The sequence below is a fragment of the Chiloscyllium punctatum genome, chromosome 1 (genome assembly GCF_047496795.1).
Source record: "Chiloscyllium punctatum isolate Juve2018m chromosome 1, sChiPun1.3, whole genome shotgun sequence".
Taxonomy (NCBI): domain Eukaryota; kingdom Metazoa; phylum Chordata; class Chondrichthyes; order Orectolobiformes; family Hemiscylliidae; genus Chiloscyllium; species Chiloscyllium punctatum.
Window position 1 is genome coordinate 51,079,960 of NC_092739.1, and position 22,229 is coordinate 51,102,188.

At 40.8% G+C, this 22,229-nt stretch overlaps 1 protein-coding gene across 12 annotated transcripts in view; it reads right to left on the reverse strand.

Annotated features, from left to right (window-relative positions):
• LOC140464516 (protein FAM184B-like) overlaps positions 1-22,229 on the reverse strand; it is a 199,330-nt gene that overhangs the window by 74,013 nt on the left and 103,088 nt on the right. For 11 of the 12 annotated variants that reach the window (XR_011955004.1, XR_011954997.1, XM_072560480.1 and 8 more), the window contains 2 exons: positions 3,453-4,295; positions 1,325-1,460 (listed from right to left, as the gene is read on the reverse strand). Coding sequence is in view for 10 of the 12 variants with exons in the window: in XM_072560480.1 (XP_072416581.1) it covers positions 1,325-1,460; positions 3,453-4,295 (979 nt within the window). In the remaining 2 variants the exon portion in view is untranslated. The remainder of the gene's footprint in view (positions 1-1,324; positions 1,461-3,452; positions 4,296-22,229) is intronic. The other variant, XM_072560568.1, reaches the window with a different exon arrangement.

Here is a 22,229-nt window from a genome sequence, read left to right on the forward strand (position 1 = left end):
TTGTAAATTGCTGAAGTCTTAGACCTGAACGCTGTCCTATCCGTCTAATTACAGCTTGCCAATGTGAAAATGACCCAATCACCCAGATTTTCTGTTTCCTGTTAGCTAATTTTTTTTAAAGTCAATTTTTAATATTATCCCAAACATCATGAGCTTTTAATTTTAGGAAGTAACCCCTTTGTTGCACCAATTGAATGTTGTTTTGGAAATCCAATAGACAAAATCTATAGTTCCCTTTTATCCACCTTGCTTGCTCCATTCTCAAGAAATTCTCTGTTCTTGCAGTAATCTGGATATTCAGATGAGACAACTTCTTCTGGGTGACCATGCTCTGAATCTGTGTACATTGGTCGGGCTCTTGTGGATGCATATGCAGCTCATCTTCACTTTGTAAAAGTAAAGGTGGCACAGTGGCTCAGTGGTTAGCACTGCTGCCTCACAGCGCCAGGGACCTGGGTTCGAATCCAGCCTCAGGTGACTGTGTGTGGAGTTTGCACATTCTCCCAGTGTCAACTCCAGTTTCTTCCCACAGTCCAAAAATGTGCAGGTTAGGTGAATTGGCCATGCTAAATTGCCCATAGTGTTAGGTGCATTAGTAGGGAGTAGGGGAATGGGTCTGGATGGGTTATTCTTCAGAGGGTCGGTGTGGACTTGTTGGGCTGAAGGACCCATTTCCGCACTGTAGGGAATCTAATCGAAAATCGTTTCTCAGTCTGCTGATACATCTGGATCTATTTGAGGCTCAGTGGGAGGATTTACAAATTGAGGAGGGGGTTACACCTTGTGGATGACAATGAGCCCAGTGACCAGTTCATTGCTTAACTGGGCACTAGCCTCATTATTAATCCTACTTGCCAGTCTCCCCCACCCAGGAATATCCCCTCCCCCAGTTTGTAAACCCCTTCATTGACCTCCCCCGTGCTCCCAGGCTGAACTGCAAACACTTAATTGTGACCCATCACCACCCCAAGTGCAGTACCCATGGTGGCCACTGCTCCCTGCCCATGAACCTCCTGAACTGGGAGAACTGCCAGACTTGGGATGGGCCTTTCTCACCACTAGTTAAATACCAGTGGTGGCTAGACCTGGGCCTTAAAGTGGTCAGCTGGCCCATTAAAAGGCAGGCCATTTGATGTTACCTTTGCTGTTGGTAAAAGTAATGGCGAGGGCAGGAGTAGGCAAGTACATGACGGCTAGGCCAGCCCTTGGATTTAATATGCCTTCCTGCTTTCAAAACTCTTGGTGGGGGAATGGCTTAAAGTCCATGGTGTCACGCCACCAACTTCTTGATGTGCTCGGAGTGTAACTGACAACGTAATCCTACCGGTTTTATGCAGTATTTCAGCTTCCTGCACTAATAGTCTCTCCCTCAAGAGCTCAGCTTCATCTTCCATCTTTTGTAGTTTTAGATTTGATGCCGTCAATTTCTTCTCTGCCTTTTGAAGCTGTTTTTCCAAATCCTAAAATGTAGAGAAAGGTCTGGTTATTGGAAGAATACCAACATGCTGGAAATTGACCAGCCCTAGTATAATTACCATAATTAGTTGTTTTTGAGTCTATGCATTTTTCCTTCCCTATATATTTAAATATTTACTTGGCGATATATTATGAAGGTTTACACAATGTTAAGCTGAGGTATTTTGGAGATTAAGTGACTGTACTCATCTTTCAAACACCATTTATACATGCAACATGTAAATTAGGAACAAGATATGAGCCCTCAGTTCCTAGAGTCCAAAGCTGATCTGATGGTGACCTCAACTCTTTTTCTGTTTCATCATCTACTCCATTTGACTTCCATGGCGGAGCTGGATTCTTGATTACCAAAAAACTTCTAAGGATCCTCCATGCACTCCTTTGAAGAGAACACCATAGATTAATACCCTCTGAAAGAAAATATACAGTAGCCCCTCGACTTACGAACTTAATCCATTCCGGGATCCGGTTCGAAAAGTTCGCAAACTGAATCAATTTTTCCCATTGCTCGGATAGCATAAGAATGCTTGGACGTAGCAACGAATGCTGTTTACAGCGCACGCACCAAAGACGAACTGAATGAGATCACGCAGGGCCAGAGAACTTTTGCGTTCAACAAGCGCGTAGCAAAGCAGAACAATGAAACCACATGGTCACACACGGACTTTTTGTGTTGGTACCTTCGTTCGTACCTTGAATTTCGTACGTAAATCGAAGCAAAATTTTACGTACAATCCTGTTCGTAAACAGATTCGTTCGTGAACAGGTTCTTTCGTATGTCGAGGCACTACTGTATTCGCTACATCTCCATCTCAAATGGGACAGCACTTATTTTTAAACTTTGTCTGCTAGGTCAAATCCCTCCCACGTTGTGAAACATCCTGTCAGCACCTTCCAAGTGTGTTATGTTTCAAAAAGATCACTTCCCATTCTTCGAAACTCTAATGAATACAGGCTCATCTGTCCAATCTTTTTGAATAAGACAACCCATTCTTCCTGGGACTCAGTTCAGTGAATCCTCTTTTAACTACTTTTAATGTTATTATATCCTTTCTTAAACAGTTTTGTATACCATACACTGGATATGGTCTCACCAATACCCAGGTGCAAAGCATTCCTCCCACTTCACAAACACCGTACTCCGTTCCCCTTGCAATAAATGACAAGGTTCCATTTGTCTTTCTAATCACTTGCTGTACCAGCACGCTAACATTTTGTGGTTCATACACCAGGACACCCAGAACCCTCTGTAGCAGAGTTCTATAGTCTCTCACCATTTAAATATTATACTGCTTTTCTATTCACGCAGATAAAATGGACAAGTCTATGTTTTCCAACACTATCTTCCACCAACTAAATTTGCGTCCACTTCCTTAACCTATCCATATCCCTTTACAAAAATCCTTTTGACCTCTTCACAAGTTATGCTCAGAGTGTAGTGTCATCAAACTTAGCGACATATATGAATGACTTGATGCAGGGATCAAATATGAGTTGTGAATATATAACAGCACTTGCACAGATTCCCCTGTGTCTTCAATAGTTACAACTACCAGCTACAACTACTATCTGGACTCACTGCTTCTTGTTCACTAACCAATACCCTCTCCATATTATTATGTTACCCACCAAACCATATGCTCTTATTTTGTCTTGTCATCTTTTATGTGGAACCGTATCAACTGTTTTTGGAAAACCCCTTTCAGATTTTCTCTTCATGCCACCTACACAGTAATGTGATGACCATCAGAATCTTCCTGATCACAAAGAGATGGACTGCTCAAATGGTCATAAAGAAACTGGCCCAAAAACATCCACAGAATATGTTTTAATACATTGATGGTGTGGCAATAATCTCATTCCATGACACAGGTATCAATCTTCACAATATAAAATGTATTATCATTTACCATTGGCCAAATGAATACTGTTATAGATGTTGTACACAGCTGAAACACTTCATCTGACATTCTTACCTGAATTCTGACCTGTGCATTGTTCAGCAATTCCTGCAATTTGTGACTTTGGTTTTTGAACTCATTCATCATTTGACACTTGACTTCCATGTCACTCTCCAATTTTTTCAACTTTAGTTGTAAGGCTGCTTCTTGAGCTTGAAGATTCTTTTTTTGTTCTATTTGCCATTGTTTCAGTGTCTCGGTCACTGAGAGCTGTAATGCTTTTTTCAAAGTTTCCAGTTCCTTTTGATGTGAGGCTTGCAGCTTATTCACCTTTTTCTCAAAGTCTGTAGTTAACCTCTTTTTCTCAAGTTTTAGGATTTCTAACTCTTGATTCAAATTTTGAATTTCCACTTTGTGCTTTTCTTCTAATTTTATTTGTTCATCAAAACAGCCCTTTAATGTTTTGCATTTTTCTTGAAGGTTTTCAGACTCTTGGTTTACTTTCACCATCTCAGTTATTGCTGACTGTTTATCTTGCTCTAATCGGTGTTGAACATCCATGAAGTGTTGGAGATTGCTCTCAAATTCCTTCTTAATGTCAAGCATCTCCTTGGACAATGCCATTATTTTTTCTGTATTTTCTCTCTCCATATTCTTTTCCCGCTCGACCACCTGCTGCTTGTACATCTCAAAGTCTGCCAACACTTCTTCCTTGCATTTCTTGTGCTTCTGCAGGCTGTCTTCAAGGGTTTGAATTTGATGCCGCAAGTCCATCTCTTCTCCCATTCTGCTTTTGTACTGCAAGATCTTCCCTCGTGTTTCAGCGATGATGTGCTGGATCTCCTCCTGGTGAGTTTCCTTAACAGCTTGTAGGGAAACTTCATGCTCATCACTTTTGGCATTTAGTGCATAGATGACCTATGAAGAACATAGAAGAAAATATGTTTAGTGGTTCAAAATAACACGGCAGCAGCGATCTGAAATTATGTTGCTCATGTGCTACTGTCAAAAGCTGAAAAGTGGAATCCAGCATCAGAACCTTGGGTTGCTTGAAATGATCCAAAGTGTTGGCTGCTTGGAATTCTGTTGTTGTTGAATGATAACAGACGGTTAAGGAAAATCCATAACTGTGAATCCTGAGTGAACTCCAATTTAGCCGTGTAACTCTGACAGTTTGAAATAAAAAGTTTCCTCGAGCACAAATCACATCTCACGTTTGACTTCACTCCAGTACGACATGATGTAGTTTACAGAGCTGATTGTGTGTCTGGGCACTGTCAGCTCAAAGGGAGTACAGGTGATAAAGCTGCAGGCCTGTAGCCTTAAATTATCTGTCCACTGGAGTGGAAAACACCATAATGTCGACCAGCAATATCTCAACTCGCACTGTCTGCAATTTTAACCCCAAGTGTTCAATTACAGAAGCAAGCCCTAGTAAAAGCAAAACACATTTGTTTCAGATGGTGTAGGGCTTTGACAGTTCTCTTCAAGAAATGTATGAGTACACAATAAGCTTCCATTATACTAGGTGGAGGAGCATACATTCAGGGGGCACCTTGTTATGGCTTGAGAATAATGCAGAGCACGTCACAAACAAACTATTGTTTTTGTGTAGAAAATTGCAATGACAAATTTATACAAAGCAAGGTCTCACACAAAAAAAAATGACCAAGCAACCTATGTTTTTTGGTGATGTTAGTTGGAGGAGGAAAGTCGACCACGATAAATTTCTACTTTTCTTTTCAGAGGAAAAACTGAAAGGTTCTTCTACAGTTAAATATGAAGCTGACCTCAGATTAACATTTCATCTGAAAAATGACTCAGTTTGCAAGAAGCTGAAGTTATCCACTGTAATATCTTTTGTCTGACACTTAAAAAGTCACAGCCTCTCACAAAACCTTGCCTTAGTCTTGCCTGTAGCAGTATCAGTTGCTTAGGTTGACATTGTTCGATCTGAGCATGTGCAGCACACCTAAATGTTCCAGCATTTCTCAGTATGGGGCTATTTATCAGTTTGGCAGTGAGGTGGCTCAGTGGTTAGTACTGCTGCCTCACGGTGTCAGGGACCCAGGTTAGATTCTATCCTCAGGCAACTGTCTGTGTTGTGTTTGCACATTCTCCCAGTGTCTGCATGGGTTTCCTCTGGGTGCTCTGGTTTCCTCCCACAGTCCAAAGATGGCAGGTCAGGTGAATTGGCCATGCTAAATTGACCATGGTGTTCAGGGACCTCTAGGTTAGGAGCATTAGTCAGAGAAAATATAAAAATGCAGCAGGGTAGGGGAATGAGTCTGGGTGGAATACTCTGAGGGTCCTTGTGGACAAGTTGGGCCAATGGCCTGTTTCCACACTGTAGGGATTCCAAGTACTATTCTATCATTAATAGCAAACTTTCCCATAACTTCTAATCAGCTTGGAACACAACACAGAAAACGTTCAAATACCTGTGGATGTAAAGTTTATACTGAGTACTGAATCTTCCCATAGTTTGGCTAAGTGCCATTTTCATCAAGATCCATTGAGGGCTTCTCACCATTAGGCCAAGTGAATTTTCTCACACAATTGTCCAAACGAATCTCTTACCTACCCTCACTCACTCAGGACACCTAACTATGCTCCACTTGTACCAACATTAACATTTGTGTGCCACACACTTTCAACTCAATCAGAGCCTGACTGGTGGGGTGCTAAGTCTCTGCACTTGGTCAGCCGCATGCAGGAGAGAACCCCATGGTGTTGACAAATTGGGACTTTATACAAATGCATGACACAGGAATAGAAGGCATGTTTGTCATGTGTCCTGTGAAATCTGACAAATATTGCAGGACTGCAACAACCTGGCTAGGACCCTGCTGCCCTCAAGCATGTGATTGCCTGTCTGTCTCCATTGATTGGCTGTGAAGTACAATGGAGAGCCCAGAGCCAAGTCCAGCATCCTCAGTCTGCTGGATATGCGCAAATCCCTAGCCATGGTTTTAAAATCACACAACACCAGGCTACAGTCTGACAGGTTTATCTAAAAGGACTAGCTTTTAGAAATTTGCTCCTTCATCAGTAACTGGGGAGCAGAATCATAGGTCCACAGTTACCTGATGAAGCAGCACTCTGAAAGCTAGGACTTCTGAATAAACCTGTTGGACTAAAGCCTGGTATGGTGTGATTTTTAAACTTTGTCCACCTCAGTCTAACATCGGCACCTTCACATCCTAGCCATTGGTGTTGAACATCAACCACATAGCAGCAGAGTGAGAGATCTTAACCTCACGCCAGGTGCCCTGTCCTCAAGGTGACAGGATGAGGCCAGTAGGCACCAGATGAAGGAGGAACCACACAGAGGCCATCCCCCCTCCATAAGTCTCCTCTCAGGATAATCTGGGATGTAGGTGGCCAAACCTTCCATCTTCACCCTTCCGGACACCCTCAGTCCTGTGTGAATCAGAGGTGCCTCTGGGCAGGGCACACTCAACATAGCTAGACTCTCTGGGCACAAATGCCCTTGGGTTCACCTGACTAAAGCATGAAGGCCAACCACTCTTCTGTAGAATAGGCTGCAGAAGCCTGAAATACAATGACATAGTGAGAGAAAAAGACAGACGACATTCTGAAGAATGGATGAGACGTCTATCTAAACATGTTTCCCCGTGTGGAAACACATACCCACTTTTCACTTAGTACTCCATGATGTTTTAAGGTGTGAAGTAAGCAGCTCCTGACCTCACATTGCTCAAAATTGAAGATCCTCCCTCACATTCACATCCTGATTGTCCTCACAGTCAACATCATTGAGTTTGAACTTCCCATGTCCCCACCAAATCTGTCAGTCTATGTCTTTATTTGGCCAAATTGCCACAGTCCCCCACTAAACCCCAGGCATATTAAATAAATACCTCACCATGGAAGCCAGGGTGCTGCTAATAGTTGATAACCCCCACCTCCTCATGATCCCTTTGTCCCATACTATATCATATCTCCCCACTTCTTTATGGAATGCCCCCATTCAGTATTGTAATTCCTTTTACATCCCAGCATTCAGAATCAAACCCCCAAAATGGAGATCCCCAGCTGCCCTCTCATAACAGTGGCCCCCAATGAACCTACCCCCCCTTGATGTTTTAATGACCCTTTTATGGACCTCCAGGTCTCACCGTAGCACAGAATAGAATGGAATAGCCTTTATTGTCAAGTTCACTTGAATGAGTGCTGTAAAAGTTTGTAATATCACCTCTCGACGCCATCTTAGGTACAGGGTACCTAGGCACAGATACTTCAAGTGTGGTCACAGAATTGAAGTAGTAAAAAGAAAATAGATTTGTGTGGGAATACAGAGTTTAAAAGTTCAGAATGAGAATATAAATTGTCTAAGTATACCAGTTCTAGTCCTTTTCTAATGTGAGTCCATGTCCTCTGGGCTTCAGAATATGAAGCCACTCTGCTTACACACGTGGGCCTCAGCCCCCATGACTTGGCCTGCTGCACCCCGTTCCCTGGCCACGACATGTCTCCCTTTGTGTTACCTTCATTCTCCAGGTATGGCACGGTAGATTAAGTAGTTAAAAGTTGGGGTGTGATAGAAAACCTGCTGCAAAGGAAAAAACAAGGAAAAAAAAAGGACCTGGTGAGCAGAGGAATTGCCATTGGAATTGATCTACCATCCCCATGAATGACTTTACTGAATGATGAGAAACCAGACACATGATTGTACAACCATTTCTGTGAAGCTTCCTGACTGTCTTCCTAGGCTGGGTGCACTAATATTGAGGCTGACCATGGTCTACTTCTTTGTCTGCAGAGGTACTGGTCCCCCTGACCATGTCCAAGCTCCAAGGCTGACATTGATGGCTGTCTTTGACTTACTCCAGTGAGACCACCAGAGTGAAAGGAGTTTCCCTGGACTTGACTGAACACTACTCAAAATTGAGGGTCATAGATAAGTTGGTATGCATTATTATTAATATTAATCCTATCAACAGGAAAAAGCTTTTCCCTTTAGATGAGGGACACATACTGTAATAGCAACCCAATTTTGTATCCAATTGGCAAGCTCACCCTAATCCTGTATGATCTAACTTCATTAATTAGTCTACTATGTGAAATCTTATCAAAGTCTTTACTAAAGTCCAAGTAAACACATCGACTGCTCGGTCATCATCAATCCTTTTGGTTACTCCCTCAAAAAACTTAATGAAGCTCGTGAGGTATGACTTCCCTCACACAAAACCATGCTGACTCTCCCTAATCATTCTTTGCTTCTATAAATGTAAGTAAGTGTCATCATTCCAAATCACCTCCAACAACTTATCCACCAATGAGGTCAGACTCATAGGTCCATAGTTCCCAGGCTGCTGCTTATAGCCTTTCTTAAGAAAGTGAGAATTGGATGTTGAGCTCAATGATTAGCCATCATCATAATGGATGGTGCAGTAAGATCAATGTGCTGAATGGCCTATTCCTGCTCTAATTTTTATGTCTCTAACAATGGGTTTCCGATTCTGTCCTGATGAATGCAAAATGAAACACTGACAGTATATCTCTCTTTTATTCAACATTACTCCAGTTGTCCTACCACTAACTGACCATGAATGTAGAAAATCTTCATCTCCCTTTTCTGTCTTCAGCTGTGTCCATCTTTCCCTCCCACTACTATTGCACACTCTCACTTGCGTACGCTCTCTCTCATGCACTTCCCCGCACCCCCAACCTTTACCAAGTTTTCTAAAGTTTTAGAACTCAAAAGCATTGCTTCAATAGGTGCACAACTTGAGACATAGCTGCTCGGTTTCAAAAAGGATCCATGGGCAGAATCCTTGCTGGTGCTAAATGACGTGGACTATGACAAGAGAGGGGTGCACACGATATTAAGCAAAGTCTTTCTCAGTGTAAAGACCAAAAAGTCAAATTTCCAAATAAGTCCCAGGTGTGGAGATGAGATTCTGGTTAGTGCGAGGGAAGATATCCACTAATTCAGATTATCACCTATTATCACCCACATTTATCAACATTGCCTCATTAATATGAATTCCCAATTCCATCACCCACCACACAGAAATTAGAAGCTGAGATTTCCTGCTATGAAAGTCAGAGCAGACACCTGATGACTCATCTCAACCCCTGCTGCTTCAGACCATCATCTTGGATATCTGGCACGAACACATGAGGGCATATTCCATTGGCAATGCCACATGTACCTCCATGAACATGGATACTGGTACCTGGCATATGCCAACATTTCCACATCATCATGGCACAACTTGGATCCACAGCATACTTCTGCACTGTATTGTTGTACTTCGCATTACACTGGCACCTCTCATCAGAAAACTGTTGCAAAGATACATCGCATGCAGGACAGGTACTCCACTCATAGACTAGACCAGACTGCTTGCTTGCCTTTTTAGCACTCACTTTGCGTCGACACACATGCTCCCAGCACGCCTTCTTGGTTTTGCATGGCTCTTTAAGCCACACCTTAAATACTGCCCATAGGCCTGCCTTCCCCTGAAGTATAGAGCATACACAGGGCCAGGCAGTCTTAAATCAGTTAATAGGATGGACATTTTTCTGAAAAACAGTCGTATATCGTTCTCAGAAAACTGTGTGCGTGCGCGCATGCGTGCGTCAACCGAGTGGTCATGTCTCAAAGTACAAGGGGAAATGCAGTCAGAGTCAGGGATATTACAGTATGGCATGAAACATTTCAACCCATTTTGTTGTGACGATGTTGCCCCTTTAACAAAGTTATTTTGTCTTCGTTTTTTTTAAAGAGGTCGTAAAGGCAGAGCTGCCAAAATGCCTGGGAAAGAGCCCAGATTAACAATGGTAGGGGAGTGGACAGTTCTCCCAGTTCACGTTTTTTCTAGATTTTTTTTTGACTTCTAACAGTCAGAAGCTGCTGTAGTCCAGAGAAAGGTTCCAAGCTTCAGCAGGTAATCCCTGACTGACTTCTCTCTGAAATCTCTCTGGCCTGTAAGAACCAGATTTAGAATTTACCTTTTGTCAAGGGATGTGTTTACAGATGTTACAGGAATCGGAACAGCTCCTTAGTTAAGTTGCGGTATTGAGTTGGTTTGGTTTTCAAATAGTTAAGTTACTCTAAATTTACTTTCCTTTTGTTCGTGTTTAAACTGTAGTGTTTAAATAAATTCTGTTTTGCTCAAAGCCAAGTGGTTTGACCAGCTTCACATTTGCCTTTAAAATAATTAGTTAGGGACTCAGCAACCTTCTTGGAATACATTGAGGGGGTCTGGCCTGGTCCATAAGTGTCAAATGCCAGTCATCATACATCCATTTTTTTCTAGTCCCATTTTCTAGTATGAGGCTCATTGCCTTGTGTACTATGACATTTCAAGTGTTCATATAAATATTTCTTAAATGTTGTAATGGTTCCCACCTCGATCACCCTCTCAGACAGTGACTTCTAGATACTATCACATCTCCTGTGAATATCCTGTCCTTTTACCAAGAGTATAGCTAGTTTGTGTTTGTTTGTTTGCAATAGAGGTTTAAAGCCATGAAGCCAAGTAGATAATGAGATAGTGTGACATAGGAACTGAACAGTGATAGAGAGAACGTCCCTTCCTTTGCACATTGTAATTTGATTTAATTTTTTTTTAAAATTATCTAAATGTAAACAGGGCTTCTTTAAGCAAAGCAGATATGAAGACGTGTGAATGGGGCAGGGAAAAGCAGAAGCAAGCTGAATACAAGTGTGGTTTCTTGTCTCTTACCAACTACTTTAGGGAATTTGAGCAGAACAGCTGAAATTGAATGAAGTGATAAGGGTGAACAAGGGGAACATCATTGCAATGTGGTTAAGTGAGGAAAGGTGCAACAATAGGCATGCAGAGGTAAGTAGACAACTGGGTAGGGGCCACAGGGTGGTAAGTAAAGCATAATGAGTGCAAGAATGAATGGACAGAAAGTTACTGAAGGCTACTTTATTTCAACCACACATTCTTCATCTCTATCTGAAACAAAATCAGAGTTAAAGGGAAGAAAGAAAGACACAGCAATATTACAACAGCAGGAGCATGTAAGAGACCACAGTCTCTGGCTAGTTTTGAAACATTGCATGAATGCATTTTCCAAAGTTTTTACATTGCTCATTGACAGTGGAAGGACACCCAGCGTAGATTGATAGGACTACCCCAGGCCTGCTACCAGCCCTCAATGTTATGAGAAGTGGTAAATGATGATAATGGGTATTGTTCATCATGGAGATTCAATCTGGAGAAAGGACTACACCAATAAGTTAGCCAGATTAGATAGTACTTAGACTTCAGAGATTCTGCGTTTAGCTCATAGTTCAATAGGTTGAGCACTTTAATTAGTTATGAATAATAACACCCAACAATTGGTAACATTACAATAACTACATGCAAAACAACAACTCCAACTCACCACAAACAAACACTAATCTGGCTCTGTATCCCATTGACACGTCCCTTTCCATGGCCACCCAAGGATCAGGGCTTGTGTTATGTCCAAAAAGTCTTTCGGTTTTCATGAACTATTTGTTTTCCCCATGAAAAAAAAATTGTCTCCAAAAAGGACACCAACCTCAGACCCTGGGATGAATATCAGACACTTGAAGGCTGCTTACAACATTCCTTTCCCTTGACTGATGACAAGATTTGAGAACTCATCCCTGGGCAAATTCGTAGCTGAGCCACTTCCCCAGTATTGGGAGGAGATCTTTGTGGCTGATACACGGTGTTAGAAATATATACTTCCCATCTATCTTATGAGGGAGATGCCTCATTCCTGGCTAATTGCATTTAAACTTCAACCCTGTGAAAGGACAAGCTGGAACGGAATTTGGAGGAAGCACCAAGGATGGCAAGGGCACAGTATTATCACCTTAAATACTAACTCCCTCCACCACTTAGGTCCAGAAGCAGCAGGGTGTACTATCTACAAGATGCACTCCAGCAAATCACTAAGATTCCTTTGACAGTACATTGCAAATCAGAAACGTCTTACACCTCAAAAAGGTGACGGGAACAGATGGTTGGTAACTCCAGCCACTTGCAATTATCTTCCAAACAGCACTGGAGATGTATCTACGCCACATGGAGTGCAGGGGTTCAACCACAGTTCACGGTCACCTTCTCACAAGCAATTAAGTATGGGTAAGAAATGCTGGCCTTGTCAGTAACATTCACAATGCAGGTAAGAAGTTTTTTGTTTTAATTCTTAGCCTTCTACGGTGGAAACACTGACCTAAAGCTTTCATTCCACAATTGTCAAGTGAGTGTCACATGAGCGATTTGGGAGATGAGACTTTAGTATTTAGTAATTTAAGTGTAAAGTTTGTTCTGTAATATAATCAGTGCTTTACTCCAAGCTGAAAACAAATCATTCAAATATTGCTGAATACAAAACAACAAACTGCAGATGTTGGAAATCTGAAACAAAAAAAGTTTGGCAGTAACTATTATAGATAGTGCTTCATATTTTAGGTGTTGGAACCCTGACACATTGCGTCTAACACATTGACTAACTTCTGTTCTCAATAAATGCTACCAGACTTCAAGGCATTTTTCCAGTTTTGTACCTGTTGATTTGAGCTCTTGTCTTTTGATATAAAGAAAGATCATCAAGGAATAGTCTACTTAAATCACTGAAGCATTTTAAAAACAAATTAAGTGATTTAGGTCAATTAAGAAGAATCTGAACAAATGAGCAGCGAGCAAGACGGTTTTCTGCCTTAACCGAGAGCATGAACCTGCAGAGTGGGGAAGCTTTTTTTGTTATTTTGTTTTCTTATGCTCTTTTGATAAACTACTGTCTAACAGGCACATATATAAACCATTCCTCATAAACCTAACATGTTCTTAGATAAGACTTTGCGGTCTATTTGAACTTTAACTTTTCTTAAAGTTAAGTCTGCTCATTCAACAGGGCAGTGACCAGACTGAGAACATACCCAGTCTCCAGTGGTCTAATTTTAATTATTCTGTAGAGCCTGTCACATTTCTGGCTATGTTTAGCTAGTTTCCACAAACAAATTGAAATTAGATGCTATGTAAACTTTCAGCATGCAATCACGTCGTCTTTAACATTCAAACCATCAGACTGATATCAGACAGGTGCATATGGAAAAGTTAAAAATCTTTTCTGGAATATTCTTGGATGTAATTTGCAAAAACCTTCACTTAATCCACATTTGTAATTTTTGATGATTGTGTAATTTTTTTTGACAGAGCTTGTTTTCTTGACTGACTTGTACAATTGACAACATGAACGCCAGTCCCAGTACAATATCTTAACCAAATTGCTGTTCTTCATATGAACCAAGACAAGAGTCATACAACTGCATTGTTGCTGGCATATCTTAGCCAATTCTGATCTTATCGTCATCTAATTCCCACATGCAAACTTTCCAGAAGAGGTTCCTGAATGTAATCAATACTAAAACCTTAACTTATTTTACCACTTTCTCAGATACACTGAGGTCAGTAGCAGTGCTCTTCTCTCCATTCTCCCTGAGGATGTTCAGACTTTACATATTATTGAAAATTTTGCACATACCACACACATTCTGTTCACAACATTTATCTTTTGCTTTCACTAAATCATTTTTTCCACCTAATTTTGAATTGTGAATAGTCATGCTGTAGCTGGGGGTTCTGGCCACTCGGTGATCCTGAGCATTTCTGAAGACTAAAGAAAGCCATTTTTGCATTTCTACACCACCTTTCACAGACACCACACAGAACATCACTCGGCAATCAGTGAGGCATTTACTAAATTGTACACAGCAAGTTCCCACAGACAATGTGATCTTGACAAGATAGCCAGTTATGAGCCATAAATAATGGCCAAGACATTGAGACTCTACAACTCACTGACAATATCAGACTGTGAACACAATAGGATACAGTACTTTCATACCTGAAATTGCTGATGGTGATTGGGGGGTGGGGGAGGGGGGTGGTGGCAGGGAAGAAATAAAAGGCACACCACAATCAGAAGTGAAACCTTTCTGGACCTGGAAAAACCAGGTTAGCATAAAGCATAGCATATTACTAATGGGGAGCAAGAGTGATTGTCCCAAGTAAAGGTTGCTGCCAAATACTGGCTGAACTCCATTAAGGTCACCCAAGCATTTCCAAATTGAAGATAATGTTGGTAAGAAGTTACGTCTGGTGGCCAGGATTGGCTGCAGACATAGCCATGCTGTTGAGTGCAAACAAGGATAAGAGAGGTCCAGCTCTCTCCCATTCATGGGAATGCCCAGGTAAACTGTGGACTCAGTTACACATTAACTACGTAGGTCCTTTCATGGGGTCTTTGTTTTTAGTCATTATGGATGTCCACTCAGAGTGATTAGACATGCATAGAGTTCATTCGTCAAACACGAGGACGACAATTGGAAAACTGTGGACATCTTTGCAGCGCATGGACTCCCAGATGTGTTGGTCACAGATAATGGACCATCATTTACCAGCAAGGAATTAGAGTATTTCCTAAAGTTACGTTTGACATCTAATGACAGCTCTATACCATCCATTGTCCAATGGTCTGGTGGAACGAACAGTCTAAACTTTGCAGGCAGGCTTAAAGTAGTATTATTGAAAACAGCAAATAAGACCTAGGTTTAATATGAAATAGTATGTCTGTAACAGCACCATACTCTCCTAATAATGAAATGCATGTTAGAAAGCATATGAACATGTAACAAAATGGAGATCAGGAGCTGAAACCTGAATAGACTCAGCACCTGTTTTTGCAATTGAAACAACTGACAAAAGCACTAAAGAAAGTGCTCGTGTCAGTCTGCTCTCTAATTTCAAAGCAGAAATTGTTGAATCCGGAGGGGCAAAAAAAAAAGTGATATGACTGTGAATTTCTCAAGTTCCATATCATCACATTAAATGTTACCATAGGACCATTAGCTATTCTCATTAGAGAGGGATGCTTATTGGTGAGTTTAATGGAGGGGTCAGCATATCTCATGAGAGGTGAAGAAAATGGAGTCTTCTGGTAACTTCAGCTGAAACAGGAATTGAACCAATGTTGTTGGCATAATTCTATCATAAGCCAGCCATCCAGACAACTGAGCAAACTGACTAACAACCAGGACCTAGAAGTTGGATAGATTGCCAGTAATATTGTTCTCGACAGGTTTAACCAGAAAAAATTGGAAGACCTTTGATCACCTCATGATTGCTGTTGATTTATTTTCTTTCAGTCTTCTTTCACTAGAGTCTCCTTTCCTTTTTGTATGACCTTTATTGTTCAGTCATATTCGTCCTTAAGATGTTGTGGCTCATGCAAACCTAAATCATAATGCTCACACTTGCATACATGTGCTGTTGATTAATCCTTATAATTTTGTAAGATACAATATGTATAATTGGGAACATGGCAAAAATATTACTTGTGACTGATGGTTACAACGGCTCTTTTGAGTCAGACTCTACCTGAAAAGGAAACAAACTTCAGGCTCCAAAGCAAACTGAACTTCATGACCAAAGTCTCAACAAAAACTTCAGGGTTCTCGAGAAACTAAAACTTGTTGAGACTAGGAAGAGGCATGGAGGAATTCACCCAGTGATCTTTCAGGAACGCAAGTGAAAACAGATGAACAGGAAGACAAAGGTAAATTTATTGTGAATGCCACAAATTTTTTTTAAAAATGGAATGGATTGGCCCTACAAAGCAGCAATCTCATTTAGGATAAAAGGTGTTTCTGGTAGTTTGATGCCATTAAGACAACAGTGAGCACAGTTATGAAGATTCTGCAGGCAATGATCATTTTGGTAAATACCTTGCCTGTGGAGCTTGTTGGGAACTGCTTACAGCGGAGGATCAGAGACAAAGTCTTGATATGGAAAAAAAGAATTGGAATTCTCTTAGAGAAGGTTCAAGGCTTCAAAAGATTGTGCTCTGAAATTAGGGCCATACACATAAATAGATTGCTCAGTAAATCAGTGAGCTATATCGGGATCTGCTATTTGTGTCATTTATTAATTAATTAATAGCCAGTTGCTTGCTAATTCATGTTTAATTTATTGATTTGGATTTGAGCAAAGTACAAAGTTCTAAAAAGTGAAATTGTGTTCATTACTAAAATGATCATAAGAAGAAAAATAAATTCAGTTCTGCTGGTTTGTCTGTAACTATAGGGTTATAATAAGTTGTACCAGAATAGTTTTAGGGACCTAAAACAGGACCTGGAACAGAGCAGTTATTACTATTACAACTTTGTCATTGTGGGTGACCTTTACATGTGATGGAGATGAAGAGAGAGTGGATATTAGTTTCTTGTTTTTGCTGGAGAGTCAGGAAAGGTGTGCAACTGACCTAAATAGACTGAAGAAAAAGCCAAGGCCAGGGCACGGGACTCATCACTTTTAAATAACAGGGTCTTAATGCTGCGTTGTAGCTCCAAGTCCCAGCCAAACGACCAGGTCTGGCTGAGAATCATTGAAGCAGGCCATTCGACCCATCTATACCCACCCTCTGAAAAGTACTCCACCAGACTTAACCCCCTCCCTACCCCACCCCTGTAATCCTGCAGTTCCTATGGCTAATCCACCTAGCCTGTAGATCTTTGGACTGTGGGAGGAAACAGTAGCAGAAGTAAACTCCCCTCTCCCCCCCCCCCCCCCTTTCCACCACACACACACACACACACACAGGGAGAGGGTGCAAACTCCACGCAGACAGCTGCCTGAGGGTGGAATTAAACCTGGGTCCCTAGTGCTGTGAGGCAGCAGTGCTAACCACTGAGCCATTCCTGCTGCCCAGGGGTGGGTAAATGCTGAGACTGAGAAATAAGCTGTCAAACTGGATTCATAAATGGTTGATAATGTTACTTTTGTGATATTTGATTCTGATATCACTTTTGTACCTATACTGAAAGCATAGTTAATATTTTAAAATGAGTTCTATTGATGCAAAGATATTGACTACGGGGATTATGGATTCCTTAAAACTTGCTTCTGCTGTTCTAGGTGGATCCTATAGAAGAAGGAATTCCCAGCACAGCTATGTTCCTTCATGTTGCCAACAACCTACTGATGCCGGTATCTCAAATGTAAAAGGTCTTAATATTTTGATTTGTGCTCATACTTGCAGCTCAGAGTTATGTGCCTTCCTCCACTGATGCCAGATTCCTTTGAAGTGGTAGGTTTTAATCTGTCTGTCCTCTCAAGTGAAAGTAAATTGCTCCATAGTTTATTTTAAAAAAGTGTTCTCGTCAATATTTTCTCTCAAGATTTGTCAGTTGTGGCTCATTGGTTGTACGGTCATCGATAAATAAGGTTCCAGTTCCAACTCCATTCCAGGATTGAGCACAAAACAAAACAACCAGGGATGTTACTCCTGTTCAGGATTGCAGGTGGACTGCAATGTTACAGATGCTGTCTTTTACACAAGATATTACATTGAGCCTCTATTTAGGCCTGTCCTGGATGGAAAAGATCCCATGCTAGCATTCTGAAAAAGAGCACAGGAGTCAGCCCCAGTGTCCCAGTCAATATTTATCCTCTAATCAACTTGCAAAAATAGAATCTGTTGCTGTGTGTAACACTGGCCTCAAAGGCTTCTATCTTACAAGGTCAATATTTTTGAAAATTACTTCATACACTCTGAGTCATTCAGCAGTCATGAAAAGCACCAAAAATCTCTCTAACTGACAATACCAGAACAGGTTATTTGGTCATTTATAGCATTAATCTTTGAGCACAGCAAGCACAAAGCCAAAGAGCTGCCATTTTGTCAATCCAATAACAGTGACAAGTTTATTCTGTGTTGAATGAAATGTTTTTGAAATATTCTAAGAGTCTGGATGGTGTTACAATTAAACACAAGTTTATTCTTTCTTTAACGGATTCTGAAATCATTCCATTTTTGTACTGTTGCAAGCAAGACTGGAGGATAGCACTGTTGCTCTGGCCCCATTACTCCATATGTAACAACTTAAAATAAAGGCATATTTCTCAGTTACTAGAGCAACTTATTAAATACCATATATAAAAAAGGGTCCAGCAATCAGGTTTCTAGAAGAAGTGCAACTATTGATTTATCAAAAGAATTCATTCAACAATGCATAATTGTCTAACATTTATTCCTTTAAACAACCTAATATACAACCATTCTTCTGGAAAAGTAGTTTTGGAAAAAAAAAAGTTCTTCCTGCAGAGGTGCACTTCGAAGAAAATAAAACACCTTCTAGCCATTTGGTTTATTCTCAGAAGCAAAAAGGTGACAATGTAGTATGTTCCAAAGACTGTCCACAAGTGTTCTGGAATGTTTTGTCAAATCACTAATCTATACAATTGTCTCTACAGTCTTGGCAGATTTTCTCAGGAAATACAGAATTATAGGTGGTGGGCAAGTTATTAGATGGAATTGAGAGACAGGATTTACATGTTTTTGGAAAGGCAAGGACTGATTAGGGTTAGTCAACATGGCTTTGTTCTTGGGAAATCATGTCTTACTAACTTGATTGAATTTTTTGAAGCACAGAGGAACCTCGATTATCTGAAGATGATTTCAAGGTCTGCAAAAACATTACATCAAAGAGGTAAGTGTATTTGATTTACCTGTACTGAAGAACATGTGAAAATGCTGGCAAAAACAAAGAAGCTCAAGCATCAGTGACTGGATTTTTTTTAAGGTAAGGGTTGTTACACAGCCCTTTGCAAAAGTAAATGTCTTACAGGGCATTCCCGGCACTTTATCGAGCCGTTCATTTTAAAAAAGGCGAGAATGTAAACACATGCACAAAGCGGGGCTTCCGTCTTTGTATCGCGAGACAGAACTCCCAGAAACAGTGTCAATGGTCTGGCGATTGTATAAGCTGTTTGGGACCTTGTTTAATGCTGGGATTTCATGGTAAGGGTTTAGTTCTTCTCATTTTAACCTGTAATTTGCCGACTGCAAAGATTAGTTTGTTTAAATGGCAGACTCATTAAAATTATTGATTTAAACAAATTCCCCAGTAGAGCACAGCGTTAGATCAGAACGGCTTTCCCCGTTTAAGTTAAAAATCAATTATCTGAATAATCAATTATCTGAATGAAATAGTACCCGCCCATTTCATTCAGATAATTAAGATTTTTCCACAGTAACAAAGAGGATTGAGGATTTAAGAGCAGCGGTTATGGTCTATAGGTACTTCTGTAAGGCGTTCAACAAGGTTCCTCATGGTAGACTAGTTAGATCTCATGGAATATAGGAGCACTATCCATTTGAATACAGGACTGGCTTGAAGGTAGAAGAGAGAGGGTGGTGGTGGAGGGTTGCCTTTCAGACTGGAGGCCTGTGACCAATGGTGTGCCACAAGGATCAGTGCTGGGTCCACTGTTTTTCATTTATATAAAAGGATTTTGATGTGAACATAGGGGGTATGGTTAGTAAGTTTGCAGATGACACCAAAATTGGAGGTGTAGTGGACAGTGAAGGAGGTTACCTCAGATTATAACGGGATCTTAATCAGATGGGCCAATGGGCTGAGTGGCAGATGGAGTTTAATGTGGATAAATGTGAGATGCTGCATTTTAGAAAGGCAAATCAAAGCAGGACTTGTACACTTCTAACTTGTACACTTCTAATAGTAAGGTTTTGGGGAGCGTTGCTGAACATAGACCTTAGAGTGCAGGTTCATGCTCCTTGAAAGTCGAATTGCAGGTAGATAGGATAGTGAAGGCGGCGTTTGGTATGTTTTCCTTTATTGGTCAGAGCGTTGCGTATAGGAGTTGGGAGGTAATGCTGCAGCTGTACAGGACATTGGTTAAGCCACTGTTGGAATACTGTGTGAAATTCTGGTGTCCCTCCTTTCAGAAGATGTTGTGAAACTTGAAAGGGTTCAGAAAAGATTTACAAGGATGGTTGGAGGGCTTGAGCTATAGGGGGAGGCTGAATAAGCTGGGGCTGTTTTCCCTGGAGCGTCAGAGGTTGAGGGGTGACCTTATAGAGGTTTATAAAATCAAGAGGGGCCATGGGTAAGATAAATAGGCAAGGTATTTTCCTTTGGGTCAGAGTCCAGAACTCGGGGAATAGGTTTATGGTGAGAGGGGAAAGATGTAAAAAGGGACCTAAGGGGAACTTTTTCACAGAGGGTGGTGCACGTGGAGGAATGAGCTGCCAGAGGAAGTGGTGGAGGCTGGTACAATTACAATATTTAAAAAGGATCTAGATGGATATATGAATAGGAAGAGTTTAGAGAGATATGGGCCAAGTGCTGGGAAATGGGACTAGATTAGTTTGGGATATCTGATTGGCATGGACAAGTTGGACCGAATGGTCTATTTTCTGTGCTGTACATCTGACTGTATGAGAAGTTCCTTCAACGATTCTATGAAAAGAGCATATCTATTTCACCCTAAACTCAACAAGAAGGTTTTTAAAAAAATGTAAATATATTGGAGACCCCCCCGCTGGGCAGACCTTCCTCACAGGCTTCTTATCCTCCACCTAATTTCAGATTCTAAGGCATACTCTATATAGACACTGTTCAACTAGCTCCAGTTGTGGTCCATGATTTTTGAGGGAGGCTTGTTTTAAAAAAGTCTCCCTTATCTTTAGTGATCTTTCATTGCCATCTCAAAGAAACAAGTCCAGGTATCTCCACACGTCCTGAAATGATTCAATTCTCTCAGAACTATTCAAAACCCTCCTCGAAATATGAAATATCTACTACAGTAAAATTTCATAAGATTCACATGTAATAAGTCATAAAAGAATAGGCGTGACTATATGAAGATAATGTGTTTTTTTTGGGTGTAGCTTGTTTACTCCCACTTCTCCTTGATCCAACTTCTAGAACTTGGTTTTGGTATCACATCCTCAAATCTATATACTTGGTTAAGTTTCCTCATGGAAGGTATTTTTAGAATATGTTAAAATTCCAGTAGGGAGTCATACATACAGAATATTTTCAATTGCTAAATATGCTTCTCCTCTTGTAGACTGGTTGACTCCATCTGGATCTTGACTCCTGACAGATGGTTGGGCAGGAGACATTTTAATCACTTGTCAAGGCTGTGCTATAGTCATCTGACAGGTGAGATTCAAGTAGCATTCCATCTAAAGGCCAGTCTGGAAACTAATAATGAAGCACAGCTCCTACAATCTGTCACAGCCTCAAGGACACTACAAGCTAAAGGCAATAAAAATACATGGATGAGATGTGTGTGCTGCATTCCTAGACTTTCAATTGAAGATAGCATAAATTTAGGTTGGAGAACAATTCACAAATGCCAGTTATACACAAAAACATCAATTACATCCTGAATTATTGATGACATTCCGTAGATTATTTTTGTAATTATGTTGTATGATATTTTTACTTCCTGCATGCTGAGCAGAAAGAACAAAATAAGAAAATGTAGACTCAAATAGTAAAGCAGCTGTTGGACTTGCGATTCTACACATATGTCGGTTTGCCAAATATAGAGCTGTATTCCTGCAATCACCAGTAGATGAATGCCATGAGATCCCAGGTCACTGATACTGGCCTGGGATAATACATACTGAACTGTAGCAGAAATAGCTACATCTCAATAAGTTAACATGCACACATGCCAAACTAGGGCTTTGAAATTAGCAGAGAACTGTTAAGTTCCTAAAAAGCTTGTTAGCAACTTCACAGGGCTTTGAGGAGGAGGAGAGAGGTTTTCAATTTACAGTCGTTTTGCAGGCTTGGTGCAGGAGGTGTGGGGGCTCCATTTGCATACAAGTATTTGTAAAGAAATTTTGTGACATTTGAAGACATGGGGAATTTGTTTAATGCACTTTACAGGAAAAAAAACAACTGTCCTTTTACCTAGTAATGTATACATAGAGCACAGAGGGTGACTGAAAAATGTAGAAAGTGAGTTCGTGGGGAGGGGGTGTATTTTA